Source organism: Galeopterus variegatus, unplaced genomic scaffold (assembly GCF_000696425.1).
Source record: "Galeopterus variegatus unplaced genomic scaffold, G_variegatus-3.0.2 Scaffold2431, whole genome shotgun sequence".
NCBI classification, from domain to species: Eukaryota; Metazoa; Chordata; class Mammalia; order Dermoptera; family Cynocephalidae; genus Galeopterus; species Galeopterus variegatus.
Window position 1 is genome coordinate 194325 of NW_007728542.1, and position 15417 is coordinate 209741.

The window sequence follows — 15417 nt, forward strand, 5'->3', positions numbered from 1 at the left end:
AGTAAAGGAGGAGGAAAGCCAGGAGAGTCTGGGCTATGGACTGAAAGTTTGTGTCCCCCCAAAATTCATTATGATGAAACCCTAACCCCCAATGTGATGGTATTTGGTGATGGGAGGTGATTAGGGCATGAGAGTGGAGCCCTCATGAATGGGATTAGCACCCTTATAAGAAGAGACACAAGAGAGCTTACTTCCTCTCTCTCTTTCTCTGCCATGTGAAGATACAGCAGGAAGGTGGCCGTCTGCAAGCCAGTAAAAGAGCCCTCACCAGGAACTGAATCAGCTGGCATCTTGATCTTGGACTTCCCAGACTCCAACACTGTGAGAAATAAATGTCTGTTGTTTGAGCCCCCCAGTCTATGGTATTCTTTCTGTAGCAGCCTGAGCTAACCAAGACAGTCCAAAAGCAAAAAAAAAAAAAAAAAAAAAAGGAAGAAAGGAGTGATCAGCTGAGTCAGGTGCAGCTGAGCGCCCAACGAAGATGCAGAAAGAGAAGACACCTTTGGATTTGACTGAAGGAGAGGTAGTTGGTCCCCTTGTCAAGGGCATTTTTGTAGGGTGGTGAGATGGAAAGACAGGAAATGAATAAAGAGTGAATGAGAGATAAGGAAACAGTCAGAAGGTGCTGACAATGTTTCACAAGGAGCTCTGAGAAGGAACATGGAGAGAGATGAAACAGCAGCTGGAAAAGGGCTGGAGGCAAAAGGAATGTTTTTATTAAAAGACAGACTATTGCAGTATGCTGCCAGGGTGGGTGGGCAGGTGTGCTGATAAATTTGTCCTTGTCGATAGGCAAGTCTCCAGGATGTCATTGGGGTGCTCACAGAACTTGAAATCCCAGCACCAACATACATTTAACTGCATAAAATTAAAATCATTTGGATGCTTAAAAACAAAAAAAAAAAAAGACAACAAAACTGGAAAACCTAAAATGAAAATGCCCAGAACGTAAAGAGCCTTTACAAATCAAAATGAAAAATACTAAAACTCTAAAGGAAAAATTATCAAAGACCATGAACCCACGATTCTCAAAAGAAGAGATACAGAAGGCTGATATTCAGAAGAAAAAAAGTTTAACCTCACTGATAGTCAAACACGTGGATATATAAAAGCAACAAAATTATTAATTTACCCAAATTAGTCAAGATTTTTTTATGGTCATACTCAGCCAAGGCAGCAACAGTTGTGTGCCGTGGGAAGCGTGTGCTGCGGGTGGTGCAGCGCCTTGCTCTGCAGAGTACAGCAGCAGCGAGCCTGGAGAATTCCAGACAGGCTTCCTCTTTGCCCCACAGTACCACTTCCTATAATCTATCCTAAGAAAAAAACTGGAAACGTGAACATACGGTAGTAAAAAACGGAAAGGACTCTAATTATCCAGCCATAAGAAACTANCCAAAAAAAAAAGACAACAAAACTGGAAAACCTAAAATGAAAATGCCCAGAACGTAAAGAGCCTTTACAAATCAAAATGAAAAATACTAAAACTCTAAAGGAAAAATTGTCAAAGACCATGAACCCACGATTCTCAAAAGAAGAGATACAGAAAGCTGATATTCAGAAGAAAAAAAGTTTAACCTCACTGATAGTCAAACACGTGGATATATAAAAGCAACAAAATTATTAATTTACCCAAATTAGTCAAGATTTTTTTATGGTCATACTCAGCCAAGGCAGCAACAGTTGTGTGCCGTGGGAAGCGTGTGCTGCGGGTGGTGCAGCGCCTTGCTCTGCAGAGTACAGCAGCAGCGAGCCTGGAGAATTCCAGACAGCCTTCCTCTTTGCCCCACAGTACCACTTCCTATAATCTATCCTAAGAAAAAAACTGGAAACGTGAACATACGGTAGTAAAAAACGGAAAGGACTCTAATTATCCAGCCATAAGAAACTATATAACCACTATAGGTAAGTAGATAAACAGCAAAGGACTGGATCTAAGAGCAAACAGGCAAATGACAAATATATTGTCCTACAGATTCTCTTATGCGTGAGCACAGAATGTAGCCCTGTTCTTTTTTTTTTGTCCTTTTTGAGACCGGCGGCACCGCACTCAGCCAGTGAGCGCTGTGAGCACACCGGTCATCCCTATATAGGATCCGAACCCGCGGCAGGAGCGCTGCTGCGCTCCCAGCGTCGCGCTGTCCCGAGTGCGCCACAGGCTCGGCCCCCTGTTCTTAGCAAAATCTGGCAACCATCCCAATGCCCATCAGCAACAGACTGGATAAATACACTGTGGTACGTTCCTGCCATGGAATCCTATTCAGCAATGAAAATGGACAAACCACAGCTGCAATATGATGAATTGTCAGAATAATGTTAGGTGAGAGAAATCGTGAAATAAAATATACAATATGATCCCATTTATTTAAAGTCCCAAAGTAGGCAAAACTAAACTATAATATTTAGGGATATATATATAAAGGTGGTAAAATATTTTTTAAGCAAGAAAATGATGTATATGAAGTTCTAAAACAGACAAAAGTAATATATAGGGAATAAAAATCAGATCGATGGATGACTGGGGTTAGGGGTAGGGGGTTGTCTATAAAGGCACAAGACAAAAGTTTCCAGGGTAATTAGAAATGTCTTATATCTCGATTGTGGTGTTGGTCACATATGTATATTTATTCATAAAAACTCATTGAACTATACATATAAAGTGGGTACATCTTATTATATACATAAAATATACTACAATAAAGCTGAGTTTTAAAATCAAGGAAATGTATATTATAAATATCAGGATAATGGACACTTCTAGTGGGGAGGGAGAGGGTGTGTGAACAGGAAGGGGATTTCTGGGGTACTGGCAACGTTCTATTTTTTTACCTCTTTGATAGTTATATAAACATTTGCTTTATAATTATTTTGTAAACTGTAAACATGTTTTATGCAATGTTCTCTATGTATATCTTATAAATAACTGTGTATATATGTGCAATTAAATATACATATATATGCAAAAATATATATCAATGTAGTAATGTCTATGGGATTTTGTGGAATAAAATCAAAGCCCAAGAATGCTATACCTTATAGAGAAGAACAGAAAGTTATTTTAAAAATGCAAGGACTCCAAATGCACACCACTTATTCATTCTTTCTTGGAAAAAAAAAAAGGGCTTAAAGTACTCCACCCAACCAACCGAGAAATCAGCTCAAACAAATGATTTAGGTTTGAGGAAGATGCGGTATAAAGGAAATAATGGTGGAAAATAAAATCATTTACATTTTAAAATTTATGTCTAAATCATCATTATTAGTACGATTATTATATTTATTGAAAAATGATAAAATTAATTCTTGGAAAGAAGATTCACATAATTTTTTAAAAATGTTCATGAAAGTAAGCATGTGGGGCTCAGAGCCCGGAGTGGCAGGTGTTTCTCACTTCCTGTTGAGGTTCTGGGGAAGAGAGTAGTGGCCGGATCGGTAGGTTCTGTTTAACCACTGAAGGGTGTGGCCTCCCTCCCTGGGCAGGACTCTAACAATAAGTGGAAAATCAAATGTTCCAGGCCACAGCAGAGTGGGCAGCTGGCCACATGGATGTGAGATCTGGAGCTTTGGGGGACTGGAATAGGCTGGCCAGGATTCCTTGGAACAACAGTAATTGCTGTTCTTATCTGAGCACGGCACTAGGCACTTCATCCAGGTTATTTCTAATGTTCACAGCAAAGCTGTACGGCAGGTAGCCTTATCCCCACTTCACAGATGAGGAAACAGAGGCTCAGAGAGGCCCTGCAACCAGAGGTCATCTAATCAAGCTCATGAACCCCCATTTATTTGCTGTCTTTTGGGATTTTGAGGAAAAGCCAATGGAGGAAGCAGGAAACCTTCTTTTTTTTTTTTCCTTTTTTGTCTTTGTTCGTGACCGGCAACAGATCGCAACCCTCAGTGTCGGGCCCGTACCGGACCGGGACCGGCAACGGGATCGCAACCCTCGGTGTTGCTCCCGCACCTCGCTCAGCCAGTGAGCGGGAACCGGTCTGTATGTGGGATCCGAACCCTGGGCGGGAGCGCCGCTGCGCTCCCAAGCGGCGCACTGTAGCAGTGCGCCACCAGGCCGGCCCCGAAACCTTCTTATAAAAGAGACCAAGAGCTCCACAGCTAAGAAAGAGGGAAATTGCTTTCTCAAAGGAAGCACAGCCTTGTCCCCATCCCCATTGCCCCAAGGCCCTTATCAGTGCCTCCCAGCTAGGGGTCATAGGCTGGAGAGTGCACACAGCAAGGTTTAAAATGACATGAATACCACTGTTCAGACACATCCTGTCTGTGAGCAGCTTGAGGCCTGCAGGGCTCTGCCGACTCAACCTCTCAGTGACTGAGCACATGTGCTTCTTCCAAACGGAGGAAGCAGCCAGAGGGAAGAGGCTCAGCACCTAGAAGAGAAGGCTTGTCTTATCCTCTTCTCCGTGTCTGCGCGCCCACACTAGAGGGCAGGTGGAAGCTGGGGCAGTCCAAAGACAAGCACAGAAAGCATAATTAGTCAGAGGGAAATGCAAATCAAAACCACTTCACACCCTCTACCATGGTTAGAATCAAAAAGTCAGATAACAACAAGTGTTGGCACTGCCTGTGGGAATGCGAAATGGTGCAGCCACTTTGGAAAACAGGCTGGCAATTCCTCAAAGAATTCAATTTGGAGTTACCATATGACCCAGTAATTCCACTCCTATAATACCCAAGAAAAACAAAAATGTATGTCCACACAAAAACTTGTAGCCAAATGTTTATAGCCACTTTATGCTTATTACTCAAAAAGTACAAACAACCCAAATGACCATCAACAGATGAATGGATAAACAAAACAGGGTATATCCATGCACTGAATATGAGGGTACTTCAAAAAGTTTGTAGAAAAATAGAATTAAAAGATAATGCGAATCTTTCCGTGAACTTCTGAAGTACCCAGGTATTATTCAGCCATAAAAAGGAATGATGCACTGACACATGCTACATCATGGAGGAGCCTTAAGAACATCATGCTAAGTGTGAAAAGCCAGGCACAAAGAGCCACAGATTACCTGATTCCATTCATGGAAAAGTCTAGAATAGGCAAATCTATAGATACAGAAGTAGATTAGGGGTTGCTTAGAGCTGGAAGTAGGGGAGGATGTGGGAACAGGGTGTTGTATTAGTCCGTTTCTGTTGCTTATAACAAAATACATGGAACTGGGTAATTTATAAGAAAAATGAAATTTATTGCTTACAGTTTCTTTTTTTTTTTGTAAATAAAGTTTTATTAGAACACAGCCACACCCATTTGTTTCTGTATTTTCATGTTTTACATTAAATTTCTTTTTCCTTTTTGTCTTTTTTCGTGACCGGTAATGGAATCGCAACCCTCGGTGCGTGCCCGTACTGCGACTGGCAACGGGATCAAAATTTCTTTTTCCTTTTTGTCTTTTTTCGTGACCGGTAATGGAATCGCAACCCTCGGTGCGCGCCCGTACTGCGACTGGCAACGGGATCGCAACCCTCGGTGTTGTGCCCGCACTGCGCTCAACCAGTGAGCGGACCGGTCTCTATATGGGATCCGAACCCTGGGCGGGAGCACCGCTGCGCTTCCAAGCGCCGCACTCTACCAAGTGCCGCACTCTACCAAGTGCGCCACCGGGCCGGCCCAAATTTTTTTTTTTTTTAATTTTTTATTTTGAGGCTAGGAAGTCCAAAGTCCATCTGGTGGTGGTGACAGTGACCCAGGGGTCTCATATTGCAAGATGGTGGAAGCAGAGAGAGCAAAAAGCAGACTCTCCTCTCCTTTTAAAGCCCTCAGAACCATGCCCCTGACCACCATTTTTAACCCATTCACTACAGCACAGTCCTCCAATCCAATCACCTCTTCAAGGCTCCACCTTTCAATTACCATAATAGGATTTCCCACCCTCTTAACACAGTGGGAGCTAAGTTTCAAATACATAAAACTTGGGGGGCACAATTCAAGCTTCAAGGAGTTTTGGGGGACATAATTCAATTCACTACAGGGGTGATAGCAAAAACTTATGGGGTTTCTTTTTGAGGTAAGGAAAATGCTCAAAAATTGAACATGGTGATGGTTGCACCTACCTGTGAATATACTAAAAACTATTGAATAGTATGCTTCAAAAGGGTGAATTGTATGATAGTTGACCTCTATCTCAAAAAGCTGTATATTAAAAAAGATGAGCCCTGAGTGTCTAGGGCAGCCTCCTGGGCAAGAAGAGATGCGCAGTGATGGAAGGGCGGGTCTCCTCTGCCTCCTGTCCCACGTGTCCATGCGGAGCACAGAACATAGGCTCAGGGAGACCAGCACTTTCAAGAGAATCAGCTGAGGAAGTGGAGGGGTGTGGGCAGGGGACTGGCCACTTTGCCAAACGACAGGTATCTGGATCCCTTCCCCACCGCCTCTCACTCAGCAATAGGTGACCCAAAAGTAGGAGAAAACTCAGAAAGCTCAGCTTCAAAAAAAAAAAAACATTAGATACCTGCCAACAAGCCAGGCAGTTCTGAGCAAGGGAAGAATGAAGCCACAGCAAGCATGACATGCCTTGTCGTTGTTTTATTAAGATTTCCTTTGGGGAAAAAAAAAAAGGAAAAGAAAAGAAAGAAACCTACGTGCCTTTTGGGAGACACTCCAGTTCTACCACATGCGCCTCTCTGTAGGGCAGCTCACAAATGCCATCTGGCTTCTGTCACAGCAAGCAAGCGAGAGCCAGCCGGACAGAAGCCAGAGTCATTCTGTAATCTAACGGGGGAAGTGGCATGCCATTTCTCTGCCATATTCTATTCATTGCGAGTGAACCTCTAGTCCAGCCCAGGCTCATTCGCCTCCACTCTGACTGGGTCCCTTTGTAGGTCCCTCAACATGTGGAGGGAAAGAAAGCCACTTACTCTGCTGGGAGTGGAGTGGCTCATTGTCTGGCTAATGAACTCATAAAAAGGTGTGAGAATGTCTTTCTTCAACTGGAAGTGAAGTGGTGACTAACAAACTAATAGCCTGTGTCACCTGTCCTGGGCAGTGTCAGGGGGCCTAGACAAAAGTGGCCATGTCACCTAAGAGGCAGTCTGCAATTGGATACCCAAAAACTCCACCCTGAGTCTCACCTGCTCCATATTTTTACAGGTAACTTGGATGAAGACATAGAAGGCATGTGTGACTCTTCTGGAGGTCATAGAAGTCCAGGGGATGGGGAGAGGGGGTCGCAAAATGGAGCAGATGAGTTGTCACCTCTGTACCCAGGGCATCAGGGCTGAATTAGGAAGGAGAAAGCAACTCCTCCCCAGGGGCAGAGGCCGCTGAGTACGGAGGACAGAGGGACACAGAGACGCAGGCATTGGAGGGTTCAGTCTGGAGCTGGGTCCCTTCATGCCTGGCCATTGCCCTCCAGAAGGAGCTGAGCCCAGCTCTGTTTGCAGCTTGTCACCAGGAAACCTTCCTTCCAGCAGTTATGCATATAAGGTGGAGCTCCCAGCTGCCCTTTGAGGCAAGACCTCCATCCTTCCTCTCCTCACCTATTACTGTGTGTGTTGGCCACTGTGCGTTCAGAGAGACCTGGGTATGGCTCTCCAGGGACTAACACCACCTTCCCCCATCCTGCCCTGGATCAAGCAGGAGTCCCCAGAGGTCTGGCTCACTCATCCCAGGTCTCCCACCTGCCCACCCCTCCTCCCTGCTGCCCTGGACCCAAGCCAGTAATTGCAAGGGCGGCTCCATTTGAGGGTCCCTCCTACATGGCCAGTGCCCTCCATGTATTGTCCCCATTATATACAAATCCAAGAAACAGAAGACGAAAGCCACCAAACAGTCTCTCCTGGGCCTCATGCTAAGAAGTGGCAGCACTGGGTTTGCACACTCACCCATCCAACTCCACAGCCTATGTCCTTGCACCATGTCCACTCTGCCAGGCCACCCCAGGAGAGTGTTTGGCAAAGAAGACTCAGCTCCTGGGTGCAAAAGTCTCTCACAGGGCCAAGCACTGATGGTTTCACATCCCAGGGAGAGGGTCAGAGTTGAGAAGCCAGCTACTGTCACCAGACAGGGGCAGCTGGAGTGGGAGTCACAGTTTCTCAGGGACAGCTGACCACCACCCCTCAGAGGTGACGCTGAAGCCAAGCCAACCAGATCACAGCATAGCTGAAGCCCAGAAGGAGGACCACCTTCATCAGGACCAGGAACAGGAAGCTTGCAGAGATCAGGAGGGGCCTGGTTGAGGAAACAGGAGTCAGACAGAAAGCAGCAATGACACAGACAGACAGACAACCCCTGTGTTTCCCACCCTTGGGCCCTAAACTCAGGACATGAGTCACAGACCATCATCAGCCCCCCATGCTGTTTCTGATAAGTTGTTCCCCAGAGGTGAGCCACAGAGAGAGGGAGAGCAGGAGAAAGGATGGCTCGCAGTGGGCCAGGCTCACGCGCACCAGCACTGGACATCACACTGCTGAGGCCATCTCATGTGTTCCCCACAATGGCCCTACAAGGCAGTGCTGCTGTTATGCTTGTGGCAGATTGAATTTTTCAAAAATGTCCACAGCAGAATTTCTGGTCTCATGTGCTCTTCCCAAAGCTTGTCATAGCCCTAATAAGAGGGAAAGTGTATTTCCTCTCCTCTTGAACCTGGGCAGTCTTGTGACTCCTTTGATTAATAGAATATGCTGGAGGTGATGCTGTGTAGTCACCGAGGCACATAGCCCCCGCCTGGCTCTCTCTCGGGACACTTGCTCATGAACCCAGCCGCCATACTGTGAGGAAGCCCAACCACATGCGGCCGTTCCAGCCCACAGCCCCAGCTGACGCAGATGGGTGAGCACCAGGCAAATAAGTGAAAGCTTTTTGGTGATTCCAGCTCCCAGCATGTGAGTCTTCCAGCTAAGGCTCCAGTCATCCCGCAGCAGAGACAAATTGCCCCTGCCATACCCTGTCCAAATTCCTGACCCACAGAATTTATGAACATAATAAATAATTACATTATGCTACCAAATTTTGCCTTAAAACAGCCATAGTAGCTAGAATAATCCTCATTTTATAGATGAGGAAACTGAGGCACAGAGAAATGAAGTAGCTTGCCCAGTCTCACCACACTGCTAGTAAAAAGTAGAGCTGGGATAGGAACCCAAACATTGGACACTAGCATCTCACACATAGAAACAGGAAACAGAGCAGAGAACTGAGACAGGGGTCAGGTACAGGGGGCCTTGGGCTCTAGCTGGGACCTGAAGCAGGTACTAAGGTATCACACTGGGGCCAGGGGTTTCCCTAGCTTCAACATCGCCATCAGGAGACTGGCAAGCCCAGGACAGTGGGAACCCCTGCTGGGGCTGGGCTTTGCTCACCAGGCAGGGAGGCCAGGGCTGGGAATGTGGCTGGTCATGGCCAGGGCTCTTGTGCTGGCCGACGTCTCAGAAGTGCTCACTGCAACTGTCCCTGAGCCTGCAGACAAGGTCACAAGTCACTCTCTGCCCCAGCCTGAAATGGCTCAGGATCTGCAGCTGTCGTGAAACTGCAGGGACCCAAGGCGGGGAAGGTCAGTGCAGAGAGAAGAGGGTCCTTGGGAGGTTGGAAAAGTGGCCAAGTCTGCCAGGAGAAGCCCACCTTGCTCCCTCTGGAGTCCCCAGCCACATTGGACCCAGGACACACCAGGCACAGAGTGATGTCTCCTCAGCAAGGGGCTGCTGGGAAGAGGGAAACTCAGGGGCTTCAGTTAGCCCTGCAGGAAGCACCCCAAAAGGCCCTTTGGGAAGAGGTGCTGGCACATTCCTGGCCCTGTCGGAACTGTGGAAGCCCAGTGAGCATCCCAGGGTGGGACCAGACCCACCTCTGTCCCTCACACATAGACACAGTTCAGGCAGAAGCGCTTGTGTGGATTTGAGCATGGCCTGTCCAGTGGGGACCAGAGTAAGGAAACTAATTACACACAGATGTGCTAATGTTGGGCTAAGAAGGACCAAGAGGGAAGGACTGGGTGACCCAGGGGAAGCCGTGGGGTCAAGGGGAGGTGACACAGCTTAAATGCCACCTCCTCCAAAGGCACTCCTGTGTGCCCTGAACCTACAGTAGCCCCCACAATAACACCACGTAGTCCCTGCCTCAGGCCCCCCTAACTCCTGCATTGCACTGGTCACCATCTGTACAGATGTGAGCGACTGCAGGTCTGTGATGGGCTCTCCCACCGGCCAGCGTTCCCAAGCGCCTCTGTGCTCTGTGCCCTTCTCTCCCACCCTCCACTCGGGAAGCACATCAGCCAGCCCTCCTCCACACCCCCTCAGCTGGGAGCCTCATGGGGGCAGGGCCTGGGACTGTCTACTGCCCACCCCACCTTGTGTCACCAGACCCGGTCCATAACAGACATGCAATGAAGGTCTTTAATAAATGACAGCAAGAACCAAGGGGACAATCTAGAGCCTGGATACAAGATAAGTTTTCTCCCCTGGAGCCTAGAGATCTGAGAAAGAGAGCCGCCGCTTTGACATGGCCCTGACGACAGCACCAGTAGCTTCCAGCCAGTAAGTCGTCGCCGCCTGCCAGCCACTGTAGGTATCAGTGCTTTACACCTGTCAGCTCGTTTGACACAACCACCCTGTGAGGCAAGTACTCTTATTACTCCCATTTTACTACTAGGGAAACTGAGGCACGAGCAGGTTAAGTAACTTGCCCGAGCTCTCACAGCCAGCAAGTGGCAGAGCTGAGATTTGAGCCCGGCAGCCTGACTCCAGGGCCCACCTGTCCACACCTACAGGCAGACACGGATGCACACTCTTCCACACGCACGTGCGTGAGCTCAGGTGTGTTCCTCGCCCCCTGGGCAGCCAGTCCTGGGGCCCGGGCTGGACCCATCCTCCACCCCTCAGCAAGAGAAACCCTGGCCCACGCCAGGCAAAGGGAGTGGGGAGAGATTACCTGGAAAAACACTCACTGCCACCGGGTCCTGGGGGCCACTTGTGGGCCTGTCTACCCCACACCAGTAAGTGTCCGCATCTCCCTTCTCCACGTTCTCCACGGTCACGAGGAAACGGTGCTCTGTGGGGCTGTCTCTGAGGGTCACTCGGCCGTGCCTCACCTCCTTCTCTGCCTGTGTCGTCTCAATGACCCGAACACAGTCCTTCCAGTTGGCCCCTCGGCACCAGAACTTCCTGTGGCCTTCCTCTCCTGCACTGTACCGGCATGTCACCAACAGCGTCCCTCCCACCGCACCTTGTAACACCCTGGGGATGCTCAACGTGAAATAGCCTGAAAAACACATCCACACACCCTCAGCCAGTGTGTCCTGGGAATCCGGGTCCCCAATGCCACCCCTCACCATGACCTGCAATGGACAAATAGACTACCCTCCCATCCCTGGGTGTCCCCCCGTGTCCTCACATGCTCACCCCTCTACAGGAAACACAGATAGTCGTGCAAACACAGGCCACGTGGGCAGCTGCACTTCCCTATGGTTCTGTGAGCAAAACAACTCTTCTGTCGCTTCTCTTGGAGAACAGAAAATCCTCCCCGTATAGCACATTAACTGCCCGCATAGACACACATACTCACCCTTGTTGCAAACCCTTTCTCCACGCTCCCCTCTTTCCCCAAGCTATTTTGACCTTCCTGGGTCTCTGCAGGTGATGTCAGTGTGAGCCACCTTTCTTGGTGATTTTCACTCCTCTACGGGCCCCCCTCGACTCCCCACCATTCAGAGGGGGATGAGAGAAAGTTAAGCGAGCGTCCAGCCCCTGGACCAGCACCATGATCCTTACAACAGCTGACACTGACTTAGGGCTTAGGAGGGACAGGGCACTGTTCTGCGCTCTTTACACGTGTTGATGGGTTTAATCCTCAGAGCAGCCCCCTGGAGAACATACCTGTGATGTCCCCACCATGACCAGACGTCATTAATTCCACTTAACAAAAGCATCCAATTGCCCAAGTTAACACACATTGGGTAGGTGGCATTTGGAACTGGCATATAGTGTGCTTTCTGCATAAAGTCCTTAGAGTGAAACATCTTTAAGTCAAGTAGAGACAGAGTGAAAGAGGGAGGGAAGGAAAGAGGCTTTCTCCCAAGCTACAGGACTGAAGCTGAGACATCTTGTCTCTGAGCAAGGACCCAGCATTGGGTACTCTAGTCTTCTCCAGATTTCGGAGGGATGTGTGAGGGGTGGAGGATGCTTCTCCTCTAGCCGGGGGAGCTTGGCGGAAGCAGTGATGTTGGTGGGACAGGGATTAATAAGAGGCACTGGGCAAAGGCTGAAGAGAACTTTGTGCTAGCCTTAAACCAAGCCCTTTCTCACCCTGACAAGGACAGCGCACAATTCCACACCTGGAAGCCCCTTTTCCAATAGTAGTTTATGCCTCGAATCAGGAAAAGGTGGATTTGTGGGACAATTATCCCAAGGATAATTCTACCCTTCTCCATCCATAAGGGAGGACATGTGAGAAAATAAAGGTAGGACACACTTGGAGTCTTCTAGAAAGACTCCCCCAGGACCCTATACCTCCTTTACAGGTCTCTCTAGACAGATCTTCCTTCTTCCCATCAGCTCAGCAGACAAGACATTCCCTGAGTCTGAGGTCCCACTCACCTGGGAGGCACAGGAGCAGGAAGGCCCTGGAAAGATACAGCTTCTGGCCTTGCAGGGCCATGCTCGAGCATATCTGCAGAAGGAATAAACACCAGGCCCTCGTGTTCTCCACAGATCAGAGCCACATCCTTGCTTCTTTTTTTGTTTTTTTATTCCTCCTTCCATTCCTACTCTTGCTGTTATGTCTCTTCTTGACTTCCCAAACCAATAGTTCTCAAAACGAATAAAAAGTCCCGGAAAACTTTTTAAAGTACATGGGGTAGGGGAAGTGGTATAAAATTTTTTGGACTTGAGGCATTTGATAACTAACCTGGAAATATCAGATACGGTTGCTAAAGGAACTTCATCTATTTCAGTCTTCTTTTAAGTTTTTGGCTGAAACTCACAATGAGAAATATGTTTTACATTTCAGCCCAGAGTTACTACCCATATTTATATCAGAAACAAAAATCTCACAAAATAAAACTTAGCCTTACTACCCACTACGCACTGGGATGTTTTCAATTCTATTTCATTTTTTAAAGTGTCGGTGGCAACCCCCTCCCTGCCACAACTGATTTTATAACCTAGTGTTCATCATGACCTACTGACCTAGTCTAACTCCCTCCAATTACAGTTGAAGAAACCAAAGTCCGAAAGTAGGTGATTCGAACAAGGTTAGCCTCTTTGGTCAGACTCAAAACCAGGCTAGAACCACGACCTCAGGACTATGATCCGATGCCCTTGACTCACCTTGGGTTACTCAATGATGCAAAACTCATAGTTAGTTTCTTGAAGAAATGACCAACTCATGGAGTCAGCCGCTCTCACCTCTCTGAGGTCACACCCTCCCCTTGGGCTGAATCGAATCACTAGCTCCCACAAGGTCCCCAGCTAGTCAACCTAAGGTAGCTCTTAGCGCTTTTGTTGGTGGAAGTCCAGGGTCACTGGTGCTACCTCACCTACTCCTAGGGCCCAGGAAAATTCCCACCTCCATGGCAGAGCAAGTGAGAGTAACAGGGCCACCCTCCCTTTTGAATGCAAAAATTTTGTTATACTTAAAAAGACAGGAGAACTGGAGGCGGTGGCCTTACCTTCTTACTCCCTCACTCTCTGCTTCCCCTTCCCACCAGCCCCCTCTGCTCCTCTCTCTGAGGCTTGAGCAGGTGGCTCTGTTGTCTTCACGCCTCTCAAGTACAGGTCCACAGTGCATCTCACAGCCCAGAACCCACGGCTGCTGGTCCCGATCTCATACGTTCCCCAGCCCTGAGTCACCAGCTTGCACGTGGGCTCTGCCCACTCCAGGGTATCCTGAGGCTCGGTGGTGGGTGGGGTGCTGCAGGCAGTGGCGTTTTCAGCACAGCCCCAGCTACATGCCAGCCACTCCCAAACCCACACCCACGCGGCCAGGATTACCTAAGAGGCAGATGCAGCAAGTGCCAAGCTCCAGCAGAGTTGCATCATCGAAAGAGATGTAGGAAACATTTCACACTTGATATTTCCTTAAAAGGCATTACAAAGTCCTCATGGGAAAATCAGAATTTGTTGGATTCCGTCAGTGTACAGTTTAGTGTTTTTATTTTAATTACACTTGTAAGCATGATTAGTTCTCTAAAGCTGTCAGGCCTACCTTGCACCCACCCAGGTAACTGTGCATATCAAACAAATAGGGGGAAAAAGTCCTTACAGGCAGGGCCTTGGCCTCTTTGTTCTCAGACCCGTTCCTTTCCCTTACCTGGGTCTGCTCTGGATAGCAGGGACCTGAGCCCTCAGATGGGCTTCCCAAGCCCTAATGTCAATGGGCTTTTGTCTACAGTCAGCCAATGAGAAGCCCCAGCAGGACCCGGGAGTCTGGAGAGAACAGAGAAGCCAGGGCATTGCCTCACGGCTCTCTCGGTGGCTTGTGACTCTCCACCACCCCATCTCCTCCAAGTCACCAGATCCTGCAGAGAAACTAGCTGTGGTTCTACCCTCTACTGAGTGGCCCTGACCCCTGGGTTCTGGGTTTGGGGCTCCTACCTTTGCCCCTTCCAGCCTCATCTGTGGGTGACTCACAATTCCCTATTCAGCCCTCAGCATTTCGATTGCTTCTGTTTTAATGCGTACAGGCGTTTCTGTGGTCCTGGCTGGGCCTTGACTGATATAATCTGTCTTAATCTTAATCTTAATCTTCATGCTTTACATGTGGTTGCTGCATAAAACTCACAGTAGCTCTTCAGGAAGGGAGGGAAGACGGATACCACCAGGGCACTCTCACCTAATTAAACCCACTAACAATAAAAATGTCTGAAATTGAGAAGAAAACACCTAAATCAATAAAAACTATGAGCAATCTTAAAGTTACCCTGACCCAATAAACCTGCTTTCCAACATCAGAAAAGCTGACGTAGTATGCAGAGCCAGAGATAACCACGGTGGCGGAGATACCAAGACTCTCAAGCCAAGGAAATCAACTGGTGGTAGCCACTTCAGTAAACATCAGAGAAGGGGAAAAAAATCAGAGGGAAAGAGTAGGCAATAATACCAAAAAATTGTGATAAACGTTTAAATGTTCTAAGAGAATTATAAATTTTTCTCTTCACTGTCTTGTTCTGAAAATGGTTTAACGCAATTTATCAACACATAAAAGAGAAACAGGTAAAAAATAAAAAAGGAAAATCATGTCCAAATGTAACATAGATAAAAAACAGATAGCAATGATGCTAATATAAAAATAGAACCCATAGAGCCCAATCTACTAGCCATTGTTGGGAATCAGATTTGGCTCTGTGCTTTGCAGCAGAGTGTGCAAAATAGTTAACTCGACCAGTGACACAAGTCACATATCCCAAGAGGGAAATACTAATGGTTTAGTAAAAAATGATTATTCCTAATACCAAAAATAAATATCTGCAGAGAAAG

General features: G+C 47.7%; 1 protein-coding gene across 1 annotated transcript in view; it reads right to left on the reverse strand.

Moving 5' to 3' along the window:
• The window catches only part of LOC103597822, a 28772-nt gene extending 16174 nt beyond the window's left edge, over positions 1–12598 (reverse strand). The window contains 2 exon segments of the mRNA XM_008581677.1: positions 10890–11203; positions 12538–12598. Of these exon segments, the coding sequence (XP_008579899.1) occupies positions 10890–11203; positions 12538–12598 (375 nt within the window).
• Between the last annotated feature and the right edge of the window lie 2819 nt (positions 12599–15417).